General features: G+C 38.3%; 1 protein-coding gene across 1 annotated transcript in view; it reads left to right on the forward strand.

Moving 5' to 3' along the window:
* Window positions 1-1,223: 1,223 nt before the first annotated feature.
* rnf5 (ring finger protein 5) overlaps window positions 1,224-22,783 on the forward strand; it is a 32,739-nt gene continuing 11,179 nt past the window's right edge. Inside the window, exons 1-4 of the mRNA XM_061882077.1 lie at window positions 1,224-1,567; window positions 21,044-21,062; window positions 21,193-21,305; window positions 21,385-21,442. Coding sequence (XP_061738061.1) covers window positions 1,365-1,567; window positions 21,044-21,062; window positions 21,193-21,305; window positions 21,385-21,442 — 393 coding nt within the window. The 5' untranslated portion in view covers window positions 1,224-1,364. The remainder of the gene's footprint in view (window positions 1,568-21,043; window positions 21,063-21,192; window positions 21,306-21,384; window positions 21,443-22,783) is intronic.

Raw genomic sequence — 22,783 nt, forward strand, 5'->3', positions numbered from 1 at the left:
ATATGGTTAAAAAAAAATAGCAAATCATTGTATTCTGTTTATTTTTACATCCAACACAATTTCCCAACTCATGGAAACGGGGTTTGTATTCATATATCGCATTTATAACATATTTACAGTGGGGCAAAAAAGTATTTAGTCAGCCGATTGTGCAAGTTCTCCCACTTAAAATGATGACAGAGGTCTGTAATTTTCATCATAGGTACACTTCAACTGTGAGAGACAAAATGTGAAAAAAATAATCCAGGAATTCACATTGTAGGAATTTTAAAAAATTTATTTGTAAATTATGGTGGAAAATAAGTATTTGGTCAACCATTCAAAGCTCTCACTGATGGAAGGAGGTTTTGGCCAAAATCTCACGATACATGACCCCATTCATTCTTTCCTTAACACGGATCAATCGTCCTGTCCCCTTAGCCGAAAAACAGCCCCAAAGCATGATGTTTCCACCCCCACGCTTCACAGTAGGTGTGGTGTTCTTGGGATGCAACTCAGTATTCTTCTTCTTCCAAACACGACAAGTTGAGTTTATACCAAAAAGTTATATTTTGGTTTCATCCGACCACATGACATTCTCCCAATAATAATAATAATAATTATTAAATCATTATTATCCCAATCCTCTGCTGTATCATCCATGTATTCATTTTGGTATAAACTCAACTTGTCGTGTTTGGAGGAAGAATAATACTGAGTTGCTTCCCAAGAACACCACACTTACTGTGATGCATGGGGGTGGAAACATCATGCTTTGGGGCTGTTTTTCTGCTAAGGGGACAGGACGATTGATCCGTGTTAAGGAAATAATGAATGGGGCCATGTATCATGAGATTTTGAGCCAAAACCTCCTTCCATCAGTGAGAGCTTTGTATGGTTGACCAAATACTTATTTTCCACCATAAATTCTTTAAAGTTCCTACAATTTGAATTCCTGGATTTTTTTTTTTTCACATTCTGTCTCACAGTTGAAGTGTACCTATGATGAAAATTACATACCTCTGTCATTATTTTAAGTGGGAAAACTTGCACACTCGGTGGCTGACTAAATACTTTTTTGCCCCACTGTATATATATTACATATTAATTGTATGTATTCATGAATATATAATTTACATTACTTTCACACAATTACTTATGGTATATTATTAAAATACATTTCGGATTTGATTTATGATCGGTAGGCGGTGGTTTGTTTTCCCCGGAAACGGACATCTGTATTCCGGAAGTACGTCACATACATAGCTTTATGTTAGTGACAGGCAGCCCACTCGTCGCTTGTGATTCACAGCTAACGTTAGCCCTGGCCGGGCCCTTGTGTGACAGCTCGGTGCGTGACCCCTTTCACCTGCACAGGACGTACTATGGCGGCCGCGGATCCCCGGTTCTCGAGTGACGGCGGACCGGCCAGCAGAGGGGGAGTCCCGGGCGGGGAGAGCAGCAAAGATCGCGATGGAGCGGGCGGCAGCAACGGGGAAGGCGAACGGGAGCGAGCCACCTTCGAGTGCAACATTTGTTTGGACACTGCCAGGGACGCTGTCATCAGTATGTGCGGACACCTCTTCTGGTATTTACCGACTTACTTCTTTCCCCCCCCAAAAATGTCATATTTTATTATCAAACCCGGCTTGTGTGTGTGGTGACTGTGCGGCCTTTATTTACTTTCGTATGGGCTGTTTTAAAGATGCAATCACGCCCATCCACAATGACGGAGGAGACTAATAGTTAATCGTTGTGTCATTAGAACTTCTTCATAACAAGCGCAATCGCCTAGAAGGGTCTGATAGAGCCGGAGTGATCTTTGCACCTACAGTTTGGTACGTGCTGAACTTATCGTATGTTTTGGTGGAAGGCACCTTAGTTCATGGCTGACACATTAACCTGCGCAGTTAACTTATGGAGATTTTTACGGAGCCCCTAAAGCAGGGGTCGGCAACCCGCGGCTCCGGAGCCGCATGCGGCTCTTTGACCACTCTGATGTGGCTCAGCCGCATACCTGCCGACCGCCCGGAGAAGTCCGGTAGATTTCCAAGTTTCAGTGTCTCTATCAGAAATCTCCCGGGTTAACATTTTTCGATTTTCACCCAGACTTCAACTTTGAGGACGTGCCGTGATGACAATGCCTCTAACACCCTTTCTACGTGCTATCAGCGTGCCGGTCACATTACGGATGCAACCTCTATCTGAACGCATACGCTACTGCAAGGCATACTTGCTCAACAGCCATACAGGTCTCACTGTATGTGATATACACACTGTTGTGATATGAACAACTTTAACACTCTTACTAATATTTGCCACACACCAAACAAGAATGACAAACACTTTTCGGGAGAACATCCTCACTATAACACAACATAAACACTACAGACCAGATACTCAGAATCCCATGCATCCCTGACTATTCCGGGCTACGTAATACACCCAACCCCGCCCACCTCAACCGACGCACGGAGGGGTGGGGGTTGCGGTGGTGGTAGCTGGGTGTATAATGTAGCCCGGAAGAGTCAGGGATACATGGGATGCTGGGTATTTGTTCTGTAGTGTTTATGTTGTGTTATACTGCGGCTGTTCTCCTGAAATGTGTTTGGTGTGGGTTCACAGTGTGGCACATATTAGTAAGAGTGTTGAAGTGAAGTGAATTATATTTATATAGAGCTTTTTCTCTAATGACTCAAAGCGCTTTACATAGTGAAACCCAATATCTAATTTTTACATTCAAACCAGTGTGGGTGGCACTGGGAGCAGGTGGGTAAAGTGTCTTGCCCAAGGACACAACAGCAGGGACTAGGATGGCGGAAGCGGGGATTGAACCTGCAACCTTCAAGTTGCTGGCACGGCCACTCTACCAACCGAGCTATACCGAGTTAAAGTTGTTTAAACGGCCACCCTCAGTGTGACCTGTATTGCTGTTGAATAAGGATGCCTTGCAGTCTCTTACGTGTGTCTGCAATAGCCTCGTCAAACAGTTCTTTGGGCTGGCAAGCTATTTGTACAAGCTGTAGAGGGCGCTAGCGGTGGTGCCATCATTGTACGCCCTTATTATTGTTCAATGGGTGAACACCAGCGTACATTCAAGAGAATAATCACTCTGGAATTCGGGAGTCTCCCTGGAATATTGGGAGGGTTGGCAGGTGTGACGCTGTCAAGTGGCATTCATATAAAACTCGCGGGCCACACTAACTTTATATTTTCATATTAAGGTGCAGGCGGTGAGTCTGAGACCCCTGGTTTATACATAGCACAAAGCAAAACAAATAACTCTGTATGCAGTATTATTTCATCATAAATTTCAAAACAGTTATGTGGCTCCTATTGTTTTCTTTGGTTTGTGAAACGGGTCAAAATGGTTCTTTGAGTGGTAAAGGTTGCCAACCCCTGCCCTAAAGGGACATGGAGGAAAAAATGTTTTGCGAGATCTCGCAAAAGGTTTCTTTCCTATGTCAGTGATCCTGACGTAAAACAAACACAGCGATGATCAACTGGACGTTAAACAGACCAAAGCGATGGAGGAGCCTACCAATCATTTGTGTGAAAAAAATATTGATTTCCCTTTTAGTATTGACCTAACATATAAAGACATCAAATCGTATTATGGTCCCACAGAAGAGCACAGATAATGGGTAGGCTCCCGCTCCTCCATCGCTGTGTTTGTTTTACTACCGGTTCACTGACTTAGGAAAAAAAACTTTCGCGAGATCTCGCTAAAAGTATTGCCACTTGTGGCAAAAAGTATTGCTAGATGTGGAAAAATGTATTGCCAGTTGTGGCAAAATGTATTGCCAGATGTGGCAAAATGTATTGCCACACCTGGCAGAAAGTATTACCACATCTGGCAAAGAGTATTTTACACATGTGGAAAAAGGTATTGCCACATGTGGCAAGAAGTATTGCCACATCTGGCAAGAAGTATTGCCACATCTGGCAAAAATGTATTGCCACATGTGGAAAAAAAGTATTGCCACATGTAGAGAAAAGTATTGCCACATGTGGAAAAAATTATTGCCATATCTGGCAAAAAGTATTGACACATCTTGCAAAAAGTATTGCCACATGTGGCAAAAAGTGTGGGCGAGATGTGGCAGAAAGTATTGCCAGATGTGGCAGAAAGTATTGCCATATCTGGCCAAAAGTATTGCCAGATCTGGCCAAAAGTATGGCCAGATCTGGCCAAAAGTATTGCCAGACCTTGCAAAAAATGGCTCCATAGATTTTGCAGCTTTAAAGAGAACATTCCCAAACCTTTCAAATCAAACATGCAACTGACCCTTTTCTTATTTGTCACTTTTGTGCTGCAGTCGTTACATAGTACTTGATGGTATGGTGGGGTTTTTTTCAGCTAAACTGCTAAAATAATGTAATGCCATTTCATGAGCATGTCATATCCTCCCTGGGTTTTGTTCAAGTATATCAGCTGTCTAATGGAGGCAAGGTGTTTTATTTGCCCGTATTTATGTATTAATAGCAACTAGAAACTTCCCAAGAAAAAATTAATAGACCTGCTGTTTGTGTTGTGTTCGACCGTTATGTTTTTTTCAGGGCCGATATGCCGTATTTTTCGGACCATCAGGCACAACGGATTATAAGGATCACTTCAGATTAGCCGGTCTATTTTCATACAAAAGCCCACTTTTACATTAAAAGGATCATATTAAGATTTTTTCTAAATTGAAAACACCTTGAGGGCTACATAACATGTAATGGTGGTTCTTTGGTCAAAACGTTGCATAGATTATGTTTTACAGACCACCTTCAAACCGCTTTCTGAAAGTCACTTACGAATGCGCTGTTTTGTGGGGGGTGTTATTTACGTGGTTCACCTTAGACAGCGTCTTCTCCCCGTCATCTTTGTTGTAGCGGTGTAGCGTGCAAGGACAAGATCTGAAAAAGTGTCAAAAGTGGGCGCTAACTGTTTTAATGACATTCAGACTTTACTTAAATCAATAACGGAGCAGCATCTTCTCATCCGCAGCTCACTAGTGCAACAACAACACAGGAAAAATTTTGTGGGTGAATTATGTAAACTTACTACACCGATATGTTTTCAGTATAAAATAGAAAGTAGTTATTGATTCCTGGGGGAAATTCAGTACCACAGTTCGCTCACAATAGACAATAAATACTATACAGCATTATTCACATGTGAAAAATATAAATATATTCTAAATTTAAGTACAGTCAAATAGGAACATATGCATTATACAGTCTGATGGCTGTCGGTATGAAGGACCTCATGTGTCGTTCCGTGTTGCATTTTGGGAGTCTGAGCCTTCCACTGAACGTGCTCATTCTCTCCGCAAGGTCCGAGTGTAGTGGGTGGGAGATGTTGTCCATAATGGTTAGGAGCTTTGCTAGATTTCTCCTCTCCGACACCACCGCCGCCAAAGAGTCTAGCCCCACTCCCACCACATTAGTGCTCCCATAGCGAGATATAAGTCAGAACTTTACACTACTTTATATTAGAAATGGCAACAGCGGGGGATAAATATCCCATAAGAAGAAGATAGAGAAAATGAATAAGCTTATAAACTACGGTGTCTACATGGGCTTCAAAGGCGGACTCGCACAAATTTTCAGGACTTATGCAGATGCCAAATACACATAATCAGGTACCAGAAGGTAAGAAAAGTTGACTTTATATAATATTGCGAAACAAAACCCAGATAATGTCTGCTAATGGGTGGCATTTTGCGGTCCTATACACGCACTATAATAATACTTGTATCTCTGACTACGATAGCCGTAATGCTCCGACAATCCATCAAGCGGTGCGGCTTCTAAGCTTATCAAAGTCGTTGTAAAAAATGTTGGTGGATTTTTGAAGGCTCTGTATAATGTTCGATATTCTCAATGAAACAGTTTACGTTTTGGTGTTTACTGGCTCTATATTGCAGTCTATTTGTGACTGCCATCTGGTGGTCACATTTATCATTACACCGTGTATCAAATAAATTGCTTCAAGGTCGGTAAGCACAACCAGAATTATTTTGTCCATTAGGCGCACCCAGTTATAAGGCGCACTGTCGATTTTAAAGAAAATGAAAGTATTTTAAGAGCGCGTTATAGTCCGGAAAATACGGTAGTCAAGAAGGTCGAGAACAGATATTAGGAGCCGATATTAATTTGCAGCAAAAGTTATTTAAACGTGAATAGTAAAAGTCAGTAAAGATATATACAAGGGTTTAAGTTGGTTTTTAAAAACATTTTTTCAAGGAAATGTCAGACCAGTAGCGTGGTTTGTGAGCGCCGCGGTCGAGCAGACCAAGAAAAATTCAGATATTAAAACACATTCGGGGAAATTTATTAACAAGGAAAGTGTTTTCTTTTTTTAATTAATTAAAAAAAAGGGTCTCCAGCAAAAAGATAACTTTTGTCATACAGGGCAAAATGACTGGTGCTAGAGCAGTTGTTATTCATCTACTTTACTGTTTTTAAAAAAAAATAATACATTCTGAGATCATATTTGTATATATCTTATCTGATGATGTAGTTCTGTTGAAAGCTGAGACCGATATACGTCAGAATACCAAATATCGGTGCCGATAATTGGTTGATCTCTATTCTGAGCTTCCTTGCTTGAAGACAGCAGATATTTTAAAGACTTAAATATATATTTAATAACTAGCTTTAAAAATGTTTTATGCTAATGTTAGTATAATAATCTGTTTGCATGCTAACAAAAATACAGTAATGATACGTAAAACATAGAATGCTAGTATAAAATGTTAGCATGTTACATCGGAAAAACTAAGATACTTTTAAGATGGTGTCAAGTACAGATTTAAATGTATAAATTGATTTAAAATGCTTGGATAAAACAGCATGCTAACATCACAACAGTTAGCATAGCATGTTTGTAAATGGTAGGTATGTTTGTAAAATTTAAAAAATATGCACTTAAAATGAAAACTGTATGATCAGACTGGACATGTTAGGAGGATTTCAGTGATTTAAGTATCATTTTCCTGTGACAAATATTAAGAAGTTTTTTGTATTTTTTCAAACCGGAGGAACATACACTAATTTATGATCAACCAAAGTCAATGGGGCTCAGGATTTTTGATGTGACCTTTTTGTTAAAAATGTCATAACTTTCTTAATGTTTGGGTAACTTACACATCTGTGAAGGCACCATTAATGCTGAAAGGTACATACAGGTTTTGGAGCAACATATGTTGCCGTCAAAGCAACGTTATCATGGACGCCCTTGCCTATTTCAGCAGGACAATGCCAAGTCACTTGTTACAACAGCGTGGCTTCATAGTAAAAGAGTGCGGGTACTAGACTGACTTGCCTGTAGTCCAGACCTGTCTCCCATTGAAAATGTGTGGCGTATTATGAAGCCTAAAATACCACAACGGAGACCCTACACTGTTGAACAACTTAAGCTGTACATAAAACAAGAATGGGAAAGAATTTCACCTGAAAAGCTTCAAAAATGTGTTTCCTTAGTTCCCAAAGGTTTATTGAGTGTTGTTAACACAGTGGTAAACATGCTCTTTCCCAACTACTTTGGCACGTGTTGCAGCCATGAAATTCAAAGTTAATTATTATTTGAAAAAAAAAAAGAAAGTTTATGAGTTTGAACATCAAATATCTTGTCTTTGTAGTGCATTCAACTGAATATGGGTTGAAAAGGATTTGCAAATCATTGTCTTCCGTTTATATGTACATCTAACACAATTTCGCAACTCATGGAAACGGGGTTTGTAATAGTGGTGTTCCCCAAAGTTCTGTTTTAGGTCCCCTCCTTTTTCATTATTTGGGCTTAATAATCGGGTGGCTTGCGAGTTCAGTTTAAAAACTTGTGAGAGACTTATATTCTTGCCGAAGGTCGTAAAACAAAATAACTGACCAAAATCAAATGTCTGCTGTAGAGGACATTGGTTCCTTGGAATATACAAAATATGACTGATAATAAGAATCCAGCCCCCAATTGCTGAGCTTTCTCAAAACGTGGCCCCAAAAACTATTAAGTCGAATATCCCTGTGTTTGGGACTGCAAGCAGTATAGGAGAGAAACTGAATGCTTGCTGTTTAATGTGTGCAATTGAATGAAACATACAGAGTATTTGAACAATTGGTTAGGTGTTGAAAATGCTTTTTTCTGTTTCCTTGCATTCTTTAAAAGTCTGTTTTTGTGCCAAACTTGATGACTGCTTACTTTTGTGGCTCCTTGCAATTGTTAAAAAGTGAAGTCCCATTGTTGACCAGTTGTAGACAGGAAAGTAATGCAATGATGTGCCTTTTGGTTTAGCAACAGACGACTTCATGGAAAAAGCTATAGTCAGGTTATTTCCTGTAATGATCTGGGTACAGCTCAAGATTTTTCTTTTTTTCTTTTCACCTGCGCTTGCAGTTATAGCTGCCATTCTAATTGGAAGATTTCTGTTGTAGGTGTTGCTAATGTCATTTAGTTGCCATGCTTCCCTCCCCTGACTCTTGCATCGTCGTATTTGTAATATGATGCAACAATCTGTAAAGCAGTAATACGATGGCATCACTTTTGCCCTGTTGCAATTTCACAATAAAGTTGCCATCCAATATTTAATGCAAAATTACTCTGTCAGCAGTGTTAACCTACAGTATTTGACCGCCTGTTGATATTTGTACGTATTAAAAGATATTGCGTTACAGTACATATTTTTTAGCATGTTCATGTTAACAAAGAGTCAGAATATTAAACAAAAATCCAGAAAAAAAAAAGAAGATGTTTACCGCAGCTGTGTCCCAGTGTTTACATGGCTAAAGATCATACTCATGTGAAAGAGTCCTTCAAAAGGAACTCACGCTCAGGGCTACATAATTTCATCCATCCATTTTACTACCGCTTATCCCTTTCAGCGTCGCTGGGGGGAGGGGGGGGTGCATGTCTTGCCAAAACACCGTCTCAAATTTGAGCGCACGTTACAACGAATGTCGTCTTTGCACAGTGCAAAGCTGCTTCTAAGATATCAATCCTCACCACCTTGGCAAAAAATAAACTGTTCCTCCCAAATAACATTATCACTGGAGGACAACAGGAAAATGAATGGCTAAGCATACTACTCACACACCCAGCAGGACGACACAAGAAGCTAACCGCTAAAGCTTCAATGTAAAGTAATTGACCCATATGTCGATGCTACCAATACCTACTATATTGTATCAGTATGCAACTAAAGTGATTATATCAATATTTTTGTAGTTCTTATTATAGATAAATATTTTTTGGGGTCGTTTTTGTTATTGTTTACAAACAAAGGAAATGCTTACAGGAAGGCTTTGAGGGAAAACCCCAAAATATTTCAATGGGAGCCAAAAGTCGTTTTTGCTTTTGTTTACCTATTATGCATTAGCCACTAAACAAATAAATTGTATGTAGCATTCTGTACCACAAATGTGATGCATTATTTAATTTACAATATTACTAGCGCATTTGACATTTTATCAGATAACCTTTATAAAAATGTGTTTTTGTTTACTTACTGTTAAACATTTTCAATTGTTTTAATTGCCAAACTGTAGTGGTACACAGGCTCCATCTAGTGGTACACCAAATCATCACTTGATGAAAGTACAGTGTTTTGTTTTCTCATATTTAAACACAGTGTTACCGTTTTAAATGTGTGTAATGTTACAGTAGCCAAAAGTATTAAATATACTTGTTTAAAAAAACAAGTATATGCCTTTTTAATGAATATTTATGTCTGCTACGCTATTGTATTTTAAGGCTGAATTGATTAACGTGGACCCCGACTTAAACGAGTTGAAAAACTTATTCGGGTGTAACCATTTAGTGGTCAATTGTACCAAATATGTACTGTACTGTGCAATCTACTAATAAAAGTCTCAATTTATCAATCAAATGGTCATTATGGTGGTTCTTGGTGAAAAGAGTTTGAGAACCATAATCTATTGTGGGTATTTGGGATAGGCACTTGAAATCAGATCGGATCGAAGGCAAAAAAAAAATTGGATCGGGATTCAAAAATGTTGTTTAACTATGACAATGAAGGGTGGAGCGCCACACGTTTATAAAAATAATTCAAAAAAATCTTGAACAAGAGCCCAACAACAGCATCTCTACTGTCAAGCATGGTGGTGGAAACAATAAGCTTTTGAGCTGTTTCTTTGTTAAGAGTACATACAGTAAGGGCGTGATTTACTAAGACCTAAATACCTGGCAGTAAACAGCATGGGCAAAGACAGCATGTTGTATTATTGGGGGTGTTGCGTTATACTAAGACTGTGTGTGCAATTGTAAATTGGCGCATACTGCCTTATTTGAATTAAGATGTTGCGTGTACTATATGGGGCCTCGCCACGGAAATACTCATTTACTGCACATTCATGTTATGCTCCTACCTATGGTTTGTTTTTATGTTTTCAAACATGCAGGAGACATGTACCACTTTTTATGGGCATTTTAGAAGCAGCCGTGCAGTCCACTCCACTTTTTTCTCACCGCTGAAGGTGCATGGTAGAGAAGCTGCACTACAGCACTGTGCTCAAGTTGCAAAAATGCATAGCTCAAGAAGTTTTATCATACAGGATATATGTTAGACATATATTTTCTATGTGAAAAAACGGAAATATTAAATGACAAACACGTCAATTACATTTTTTTAATCAGCCCCTTAAGTCATCTAGTAGCTATGAAATTATAAAAGGATGTTGCTGAATAGACGTTTCCAAACGTGCTAAATAAAAGAAAATGGTGATGTGGTACTAAATCACTTTTGCGTGTGCTGTATTTGCATTTTCTCCTCCTAGTATTGCGGGTGTTATGCTAATCATTATATACTTTTCATTCTATTGAGGAGTCAGGTAGAGATGCCTTATTCTTCTCACTTAACAAATGCAGTCCACTTTGCACACGTTTTGCCTGTGCTATTAAGTTTGCACGCCTTTTAACACGCGCAAACCTTTAGTAAATCAGGCCGTAAGTCTGTAAGACTGCAAGGAGGGTGTGATTTGCCTCCTGAGAACCTCGTGGTCTAATTCAAAACACAGATGATGGGTCTTGCAGAATTCTAATCATGTCCCAAAACATAGGACCCAGGCCACCAAGGAGAGGCTCAAGAAGAAACATTTAGATCCGGACACAGCATAATCAGTTTGAGGAAAATCTAAAACTAAGTAGCCAAGCAAACAGCCTTGAAAAATTCAGCACTTGGAGAGGATCTGCAAGCAGAAGTGGACTACAAAACCCAAAACCAGTGAAGTTGGCACGTTGTGGAAATGGTAAATAAAAACAGAATACAATGATTTGCAAATATTTTTCAACTTACATTCAATTGAATACACAGCAAAGACAAGATACTTAATGTTCGAACTGGTAAAATGTGTTATTTTTTGCAAATTTGATGCCTGCAACATGTTTCAAAAAAGCTGGCACAAGTTGCAAAAAAGACTGAGTAAGTTGAGGAATGCTCATCAAACACTTATTTGGAACATCCCACAGGTGAACAGGCTAATTGGGAACAGGTGGGTGCCATGATTGGGTATAAAAGCAGCTTCCATGAAATGTTCAGTCATTTACAAGCAAGGATGGGGCGAGAGTCACCACTTTGTCAACAAATGCGTTAGCAAATTGTCAAACAGTTTAAGAACATTTCTCAAGGAGCTATTGCAATGAATTTAGGGATTTTACCCTCTACGGTCTGTAATATCATCAAAAGTTTCAGAAAATCTGGCCGAAAACCTTCGATCCCTCAGGCGGTACTGCATCGAAAACCGATTGTAGCGTGTAAAAGATATCCCCACATGGGCTCAGGAACACTTCAGAAAACTACAGTTTGTCGCTACATCTGTAAGTCCAAGTTAAATCTCTACTATGCTAAGCAAAAAACATTTATCAACAACACCCCGAAACGCCGCCGGCTTCGCTGGGATCGAGCTCAACTAAGATGGACTGATGCAAAGTGGAAAAGTATTCTGTGGTCTGATGAGTCCACATTTCAAATTGTTTTTCGGAAACTGTGGACGTCGTGTTCTCTGGACCAAAGTGGAAAAGAACCATCCGGATTGTTATAAGCGCAAAGTTCAAAAGCCAGCATCTGTGATGGTATTGAGGGTGCATTAGTGTCCAAGGCATGGGTAACTTACACATCTGTGGAGGCCCCATTAACGCTGAAAGGTACGTACAGGTTTTGGAACAACATAAGTTGTCATCCAGGCAACGTTATCATGGACGCCCCTGCTTATTTCAGCAAGACAATGCAAAGCCACATTCTTCACGTGTTACAACAGCATGGTTTCATAGTAAAGATTTCGGGTACTAGACTGGCCTGCCTGTAGACCAAACCTGTCTCCCATTGAAAATGTGTGGCACATTATGAAGCGTAAAATACCACAACGGAGACCCTGGACTGTTGAACAACTTAAGCTGCACATCAAGAAAGAATGGGAAATAATTCCACCTGAAAAGCTTCAAAAATTGCTCTCCTCAGATCCCAAACCTTTACAGAGTGTTGTTAAAAGGAAAGGCCATGTAACACAGTGGTAAAAATGCCCCTGTGCAAACTTGTTTGCAATGAGTTGCTGCCATTAAATTCCGAGTTAATGATTATTTGCAAAAAAAAAAAAGAATACATTTCTCAGTTTGAACATTAAATATCTTGTCTTTTCAGTCTATTCAATTGAATATAAGTTGAAAAGGATTTGAAAATATTGGTATTCTGTTTTTATTTACAAATAACACAATGTGCCAACTCCATTGGTTTTTGGTTTTGTACAAGAAACATTTAAACTTTGTGTTTGTCGAAAAGGGTTTCTCTAGTCTTGTTTGGCTTAGGGATCAAATACTTATTTCACGCAATCAAATATATGTGTAATCATATTTTATATACAAAAAAAAAAAAAATTATTTACTAACAAATCTATCATAAAATGCACTGTAAATGTGTGTAAACCCAAAGAAGCAGAATGTTTTGTGATTATGTAATTCCTGCAATTTCCTGATGTTTCACCCAACTCCAGATCTTATCAGTAGAAACGAAAGTGATTTGACTGCCTGTGCGGCGGCAGCATGTTTTATCCACCCACATCTGTATGTGTAAATGTCCCGTTTGTCATTCCCGAACTCAGTAAAGCACTTCAGCTCACAATCAATTCCAAAGACAGTGAGCAACAATAAAAAAGAAGCAAAAAGCATAAGGAAATAACACATTTAAGCATTTTCAAAGCTTTTTATGACTTCTTAACTGATTAAGGGAAAACCGCCATAGAATGAAAACATTTATTGTTGAATTTATATATGACAATAATGTCTAATCACATAATGCATGATGAGGGTTGGCACAACCTTGTCCACAAAAATGATACAGTAAATAATTGGTTCCTGGTCTGACCGTGTTATATGGATTTCCGAGAAGTAGAATTATATGTTGAATATTGTTATAGCTAGTGCAAAAAAAGACTGACCTTTTTTTTAACATTTTAAAGCCCTGTAGATATGAAATAACACCCATATACTCACCTTTATACTTTTAAAATTCAACATAGTAATGCTGCCTGAGGCTGAGTCAATCAATGGTCAAAATACTGAACAGTGTTCTCCGGATTGAGCTCATCTACTGACAAGTTACTCTAGTGGTAGTTTATGTAGTTTTTTTTATTCTTAAAATGCTGAATTTACAACACAAATATGTTTAAAAAAAATCTGCGATAGAGTGAAGCCACAATCTTTGAAGTACGATGTGGCTATGGATAACTGTTTAATTAAATGATTTTGTTATTTTTTTGTTATGTAATTATTTGTTTTAATGTTTACATTTAATAACAATATTGGTACACATTATTATACTTTATAGTATTGTAACTACAATATCCACTGTCGTAAAAATCTGTGTGAATGGTGAAAAGCTAAAGCTAATCTGGAATGTGTAGATTTACAAAATAAAGCTAATGTGCTTACAGTAAACATGTGTCAAGTAGCTATGTCTGTTAGGTGTACACCTGCAAAGGAAGCTATAATATGTAACATGATAACGTTAGCATGCTAAAAGTTAGCATGTGTCAGGTGCCATTTTTATGACTGAGGAAGGTGTACACCTGTAAAATTAGCTAAAAAGTTAGCATGCTAATGCTTTTCAGCATACACAAAATGGAAACCTTTCAGCATTCACACAAACGTTATGCTATTGTTTTAATTAGATATCAAATTTGTATTCATACATTTTTTTTTTTTTTACAAAATATGCAATTATAAGGCACGTGCAACAAAACTAGCTACAAAAACTAATATGCTAATGTTATCACGTGTCAAGTACCAAGTTATGATTGAGATGTACGAATGCAAAATTAGCTATGAAAGTTAGCTAAGCGTCTTCTGAAGTGTATGTCTGCAAAATTATCAAAAAAGTTAGCATGCTAAGGCTTTTCAGCTACACACAATGGAAGCCTTTCAGCATTCACTCAAAAGTTGTCATTGTTTTAATTAGATATAAAAGTTGTATTCATATTTTTTTCATACAAAATATGCGACTAAAGCACGTATCAAAACTTGCTAAAAAAAAAAAACATGCTAATGGTAGCATGTGTCTAGTACCAAGTTATGAAATTAGCTATGAAAGTTAACAATGAATGTTTTTATTATTCACACAATAATTATGTTATTTTTTAATGAGATGCAACTATTTTAGCTGTAAGAGTTGAAGCGGAACTAAAACGCTGCCCACCCAGATAGCATCAATTTTACAAAATATACAACACCAAGGTGCATATCAACAAAACTAGCTAAAAAAAAAAAGGTTTATATGCTAATGTTGGCTTCCTAATAGTTAGCATGTGTCAAGTAATGACTGAGGTACACACCTGCAAAATTAGCTATTAAACTTAGTATCCGTACATGTTATCGTTAGCATGCTAACATGTAGCATGTGTCAAGTACTAAGTTACGAATGAAGTGTACGCCTGCAAAATTAGCTAAAACGGTAATGCTTTTTAGCATTCACAATTTTTTTAACGTGGCAGTATCAATAAGGTGCATAGCAACAAAACTAGCTAAAAAAGCTAACATGCTAATGTTGGCCTGCTAAAGAAGCTAGCAGCGGAACTATGTTATATGACTCTTGGGTATACACCTGTAAAATTAACTATAAATATTAGCATGCTTTCATGGTTACTGTAGCATGCTAACAGGTAGCGTGTGTGAAGTCCTAGCTATGAGTCTGCACCTGCAAAATTAGCTAAAGTTAGCATGTTAATGCTTTTCAGCATTCACACAATTATTTTATTATAATTAAATAATATTGTTACTATAACAATCTACAAGGTTAATATAGGTTGCTTCTCTTTCTTTCCCTGAATTTTTCTGCATTCTTTTGTATCTTTAGTCATCATTATGTATATGTATTGTTGCATTTGAACAACTGTGTTGTTGATCATAGAGGTAAATTATTGGTATTGTTCATGATCAATAGCGCTATTTCTATTGGTATTTGTAGTGTAATAATGCTCATTGTCATTTCTGTATTATTTATATCACTAACTGCTTCTTTGCTAAAACTTTTACCATCATATTTGTACATATACTATCAATCAATCAATCAATCAATGTTTACTTATATAGCCCTAAATCACTAGTGTCTCAAAGGGCTGCACAAACCACCACGACATCCTCGGTAGGCCCACATAAGGGCAAGGAAAACTCACACCCAGTGGGACATCGGTGACAATAATGACCCAGTGGGACGTCGGTGACAATGATGACTATGAGAACCTCGGAGAGGAGGAAAGCAATGGATGTCGAGCGGGTCTAAAATGATACTGTGAAAGTTCAATCCACAATGGATCCAACACAGTCGCGAGAGTCCAGTCCAAAGCGGATCCAACACAGCAGCGAGAGTCCCGTTCACAGCGGAGCAATCAGGAAACCATCCCAAGCGGAGGCAGATGTCCCCAGCCGATACACAGGCAAGCAGTACATGGCCACCGGATCGGACCCCCTCCACAAGGGAGAGTGGGACATAGAAGAAAAAGAAAAGAAACGGCAGATCAACTGGTCTGAAAAGGGAGTCTATTTAAAGGCTAGAGTATACAAATGAGTTTTAAGGTGAGACTTAAATGCTTCTACTGAGGTGGCATCTCGAACTGTTACCGGGAGGGCATTCCAGAGTACTGGAGCCCGAAATGAAAACGCTCTATAGCCCGCAGACTTTTTTTGGGCTTTGGGAATCACTAATAAGCCGGAGTCCTTTGAACGCAGATTTCTTGCCGGGACATATGGTACAATACAATCGGCAAGATAGGATGGAGCTAGACCGTGTAGTATTTTATACGTAAGTAGTAAAACCTTAAAGTCACATCTTAAGTGCACAGGAAGCCAGTGCAGGCGTAATGTGATCAAACTTTCTTGTTCTTGTCAAAAGTCTAGCAGCCGCATTTTGTACCAACTGTAATCTTTTAATGCTAGACATGGGGAGACCCGAAAATAATACGTTACAGTAGTCGAGGCGAGACGTAACAAACGCATGGATAATGATCTCGGCGTCTTTAGTGGACAGAATGGAGCGAATTTTAGCGATATTACGGAGATGAAAGAAGGCCGTTTTAGTAACGCTTTTAATGTGTGCCTCAAAGGAGAGAGTTGGGTCGAAGATAATACCCAGATTCTTTACCGTGTCGCCTTGTTTAATTAATTGGTTGTCAAATGTTAGAGTTGTATTATTAAATAGAGTTCGGTGTCTAGAAGGACCGATAATCAGCATTTCCGTTTTTTTGGCGTTGAGTTGCAAAAAGTTAGCGGACATCCATTGTTTAATTTCATTAAGACACTCCTCCAGCTGACTACAATCCGGCGTGTTGGTCAGCTTTAGGGGCATGTAGAGTTGGGTGTCATCAGCATAACAGTGAAAGCTAATACCGTATTTGCGTATGATGTCACCTAGCGGCACCATGTAGATGCTGAATGATGCTCTATTGTTGTTGTTGATATTGTGTTTGCTGTTGTTTTTATCTCTCTGTCTAATCCCACAATTTCCCCATCCGTCCTCCTTTTTTTCTCTTTCTATCCCCTCCTGCTCCCGCCCGGCTGCACCAAATGATAATAAAAATACATTTTAAAAATGTAAATACAAATAAGGCAACAAGAGAAATATCCTACACTTTTCTTTTGTGTAGGAACAGCCGATATGGGCATATACATCAACTATATGATTTGCCTGAGAAGCTGGACAGGACACAAAAAAATAAAAAGTAATAATTACTTACTATTACTGTTTATTTTGGAAAAACTATTTTTTACATTAGAGTCAAAACAGAAATATAATTTATAAACAAGTTAAAATATATTTGAATAGAGGTCTTGCCCCAAATAGACTCCAGGCTGTTTCTGTTAAATATATTTCAAGGCTGCTATGTAATGATATAACAGAACATTTGATTGTGGTTTCAACAGGAAATAGGGAATAAAATGATTTGATACTCACTATCCCATGGTGACTTTTCCACTTTATCATGTGACAGCAGAAAATGTAGATCGAACATCTTTGAAATGTCTGCAGGCTGTAGATGGAAACATACAACAACGTCATGAGTCATCACAATTGAGATGGTAGTGATGAGGCAATCCTTTGCTCCTTTCAAACAGTTGTGCTATAAAGTCTGTCAGTTTGAGACCGGCATTGCTATCTTTTTGTTTAATCTGATTCTGATGCGTGCTTTGTTCCATTGTTTGCACGTTCCAAAGGAATGTCAGCAATCTGCATCAACAAAGGATGTTTGAGTTAAGCTCAATTGAATAAATTGAATGACGTGAACACATTTTTTACTGGATGTTTTCTAATACTCCTCTGCTTTGGAGACTTTGGACGTGCTAGTAATATGCAACTATGATTATTTGATACTTGTTTATATTGACAAATGTGGTGTTTTAAACTCTTTTAATTAAATAAATTTATTATGTCTACCATATTTACCTTTGTAAACAACTTCACGAAAACTCAAAAGGACTAAAAAAAAAAATCAATATCGGCTAGGTGTCACGTGGTGTTGGTGACGAACCCCAAAATGCAGAGATGATAGGCTAGGAAAATTAAAACATGGTTTTAATGTTCAAAAAATAAGGCAAGAGGAAAACACAAACCGGACAGGAGTCGGGATCCAGGGAATATCTCTCAGCTTCCAAGAAAAAGGCAGTCCACAGCAAACCGCAAACATCAAACAATACTCCAGCACTCACTGGAGGGCAAGGCAGGTTTAAATAATGTCTCTGATTAGTGCTCAGGCAGCAGGTGAGCGGGTGAACACTAATCATAAGCAGGTGGAAATAATAAGTAACCATGGTAACTCAAACAAACAAGGGTGCACAAAAAACAGGAACCGAAGGAGTTTTAGATTGAAAATAAAAAACAATACAGACCACCAATTATGACACTAGGGTTGTACGGTATACCGGTATTAGTATAGTACCGTGATACTAATGAATCATATACGGTACTATACGCCTCTAAAAAGTACCCCATCTTGCAATAAAAAACATTTTAGAGATGTCCGATAATATCGGACTGCCGATATTATCAGCCGATAAATGCTTTAAAATGTATCCATCCATTCATTTTCTACCGCTTATTCCCTTTGGAGTCGAGGGGGGCACTTGGTGCCTATCTCAGCTAAAATGTAATATAGGAAATTATCGGTATCGGTTTCTAAATTATCGGTATCGATTTCAAAAAGTAAAACTTATGACTTTTTAAAACGCAGCTGTGTACACAGACGTAGGGAGGAGTACAGAGCGCCAGTAAACCTTAAAGGCACTGCCTTTGCGTGCCAGCCCAGTCACATAATATCTACGGCTTTTCACACACACAAGTGAATGCAAGCATACTTGGTCAACAGCCATACAGGTCATACTGAGGGTGGCCGTATAATCAACTTTAACACTGTTACAAATAATCGCCACACTGTGAACCCACGCCAAACAAGAATGACAAACATTTCGGGAGAACATTCGCACCGTAACACAACATAAACACAACAGAACAAAAACTACAACCCCTTGCAGCACTAACTCTTCCGGGAGACTACAATATACAATCCCCCCACACACACCTCAACCTCCTCATGCTCTCCCTGCGAGAGCATGTCCCAAATTCCAAGCTGCTGTTTTGAGGCTTGTTAAAAAAAAAAATGCACTTCGTGACTTCAATAATAAATTTGGCAGTGCCATGTTGGCATTTTTTTCCATAACTTGATTTGATCAATTTTGGAAAACCTTTTTACATTGTTTAATGCATCCAGCGGGGCATCACAACAAAATTAGGCATAATAATGTGTTAATTTCACAACTGTATATATCGGTATCGGTTGATATCGGTAATTAAGAGTTGGACAATATCGGATATCGGCGAAAAAGCCATTATCGGACATCTTTAATATATATAATGTATCATAAGATTTTTACCCATTTTACCCATTGCCCTTTTTTTAGAAAAGTACCGAAAAGTATCGAAATATATTTTGGTACCAGTACCAAAATATTGGTATCGGGACAACACTAGTATCGGCCCATTTTTGTGGAAAAAGTATTTGATCGATTAATGCCTTTCAATTCAGTGCACAAAAGCCGATCCACCCTGGCTGATAATTGATTTATTTGTAGTCTGGCTGACAGAGCTTCTGCAAATAAGCTGATCAAACATCATTTTTATGACAGCACTCTAGTGGTTTTAAGAATCTGCTGCTAAAATGTGAGCCTCTCACAAGTTTTTGGAACTGAACTCGAGGACCACCAGTTGAGTAGCCCAAATCTTGCACAAGAAGGGACCTGAAATGGAACCCTGAGGAACACCATTAGTATAAGTAAAGAAGTTGAAGAATAGACTGTATTTGAAGCTAATGCAACAAAATTTTGTTTTCTGTCTTGTAAAGTTCCAATTTGAATGACAATAAAAAGGAAGTCTAAGTCTAATAAGTTCACAAGCTCCTTAGTTACATAAATATGGAAGTAGAGTTGTCTCACATCAACTTATATATATCAATATAATACATATGCATATATTAAAAAAATACACAAATACAAATGTGATATACAAATAAACAAATAATTTGTATAAATGAACGCATATTTGTAAATTCAGATTTGAAAATATATACAAATAAATTATACAAATATAAAAATGTGACATACAAATAAATCAAGAATCTGAATAAATAAACTTGTATTTGTAAATATATTTTTGAGATTTCGATATAAGTATGCTTGATTTTGTATATGTATTACATTTGCATACGTGGATCGCTTTTTTGCTTTTGTGTCGATGAGACATTCCTCCCACAAACCAGATGCACAAATACATGTGACCTACACACTCCACTGAAGAACCAGCAGAGGGCACTGCAGCAGGAGCGGTCTGCGTCACAGAGCATTATATGCAAAATTCTCTGAGTTCTCTGCACAAAAACAATCCACGTCTTTACGGAGAGAACGCACAAGGGGCCTGAGCTAGCTAACGTTAGCGTTGTATTAGCTCATCCTAATTTATCCAGTTAATCTGAAAGACCGTGCTCGCTGCTTATTTTATTGTATCAAAAGATTCAGCAACGCAGATGTCCAGAATACTGTTTAATTGCGCGATGAAAAGAGACGACTTTTAGCCGCAAATAGTGCTGAGCTAATATTTCCTGACAGTCCGTGACGTCACGCGCACGTGTCATCATTCCACGACGTTTTCAACAAGAAACTCCGCGGGAAATTTAAAACTACTATTTAGTAAACTAAACCGGCCGTATTGGCAAGTGTTGCAATGTTAATATTTCATCATTGATATATAATCTATCCGACTGCGTGGTCGGTAGTAGTGGGTTTCAGTAGGTCTTTATGTCGGGTTCCACGTTAATCAAATCATGGTGGCAAATATAGTATAGAAATGCACTCAAATGCAGGAAAAGTAAGCTCCTTTTCAAAATGTTATTTCGGAGTTTGCGTGGCAGCACTCTGTGCTGAATCAGCACCATATTTCTATCAGCAGTGCTGGGTTAACAACATTGCATGTTTTATATAAGGTGTTCAATGACGATATGAAAAATTAATCTTTTTTTATGATCTCTTTTTCTTCAGCTGGCCCTGTCTCCATCAAGTAAGTATGAGCACACTTTGACCGCCTGATAGTTGATTTTGGATCAATTTTTCAGTTTAGTTTTTTTTTTTTAGATGAATAATAAATAGTGATGACAAGAGGTTTTTTAGTCATTTCTTTTCCAATCCAGTGGTTGGAGACGAGGCCCAGCAGACAACAGTGTCCTGTGTGTAAAGCTGGCATCAGCAGAGACAAAGTCATCCCATTATATGGACGAGGGAGCTCCAGTCAAGAGGACCCACGGTTTGTGTGTGCGCGTGTGTGTGTGTATGTGTGTGTGTGATGGTGCCTTTGAGTGACTGTTGGTAACGTTTGCTCTCAGGTTGAAAAGTCCGCCACGGCCTCAGGGACAGAGAACCGAACCAGAAAGCAGAGGCGGCGTGAGTCTTATTTTCTCATCTATACTCCAAGTATCGATGTGACAGATATCCGATTACACTGTATGTATGTGTGTGTTTGTACACATGCATATTAGGGGTGTGGGAAAAAATCAATTCGTATACGAATCGCGATTCTCACGTTGTGCGATTCAGAATCGATTCTCTTTTTTTTTTTTTTTAAATCGATTTATTTATTTATTTATTTATTTTTAATCAATCCAACAAACCAATACACAGCAATACCATAACAATGCAATCCAATTCCAAAACCAAACCTGACCCCGCAACACTCAGAACTGCGATAAACACAGCAATTGAGGAGACAAACACAACACAGAACAAACCAAAAGTAGTGAAACAAAAATGAATATTATCAACAACAGTATCAATATTCGTTATAATTTCAGCATAGCCGTTATTAAAAATCCCTCATTGACATTATCATTAGACATTTATAAAAATTTAAAAAAAGAACAATAGTGTCACAGTGGCTTACACTTGCATCGCATCTCATAAGCTTGACAACACACTGTGTCCAATATTTACACAAATATAAAATAAGTCATAATTTTGGTGTGTTTAATAGTTTAAAAAATTTACATCATTGCAATCAGTTGATAAAACATTGTCCTTTACAATTATAAAAGCTTTTTTTTTTAAATCTACTACTCTGCGAGCATGTCAGTAGACTGGGGTAGATCCTGCTGAAATCCTATGTATTGAATGAATACAGAATTGTTTTGAATCGAGAATCGTGTTGAATCGAAAAAAATCAATTTATAATCGAATTGCGACACCAAGAATCGATATTGAATCGAATCGTGGGACACCCAAAGATTCGCAGCCCTAATGTATATGTATATGTATGTATACATGTATGTACAGTGCAGGCCAAAAGTTTCTCATTTCAATGCATTTTAGGGGCGGCATGGCGTAGTGGGTAGAACGGCCGTGCCAGAAACCTGAGGCTTGCAGGTTCGCTTCCAGCTTATTGACATCCAAATCGCTGCCGTTGTGTCCTTGGGTAGGACACTTCACCCTTGCCCCCGGTGCCGCTCACACTGATGAATGAATGATAGGTGATGGTCGGAGGGGCCGTAGGCGCAAACTGGCAGCCACGCTTACGTCAGTCTAAACCAGGGTAGCTGTGGCTACAGATGTAGCTTACCACCACCAGGTGTGAATGAATGATGGGTTCCACTTCTCTGTGAGCGCTGTGAGTATCTAACAATAGAAAAGCGCGATATAAATCTAATCCATTATTTTCTTTATTTTCATGACTATTTACATTGTAGATTGTCACTGAAGGCATCAAAACTATGACATTTGTGAAGTAAAAAC

The sequence above is a fragment of the Nerophis ophidion genome, linkage group LG21 (genome assembly GCF_033978795.1).
Source record: "Nerophis ophidion isolate RoL-2023_Sa linkage group LG21, RoL_Noph_v1.0, whole genome shotgun sequence".
NCBI classification, from domain to species: domain Eukaryota; kingdom Metazoa; phylum Chordata; class Actinopteri; order Syngnathiformes; family Syngnathidae; genus Nerophis; species Nerophis ophidion.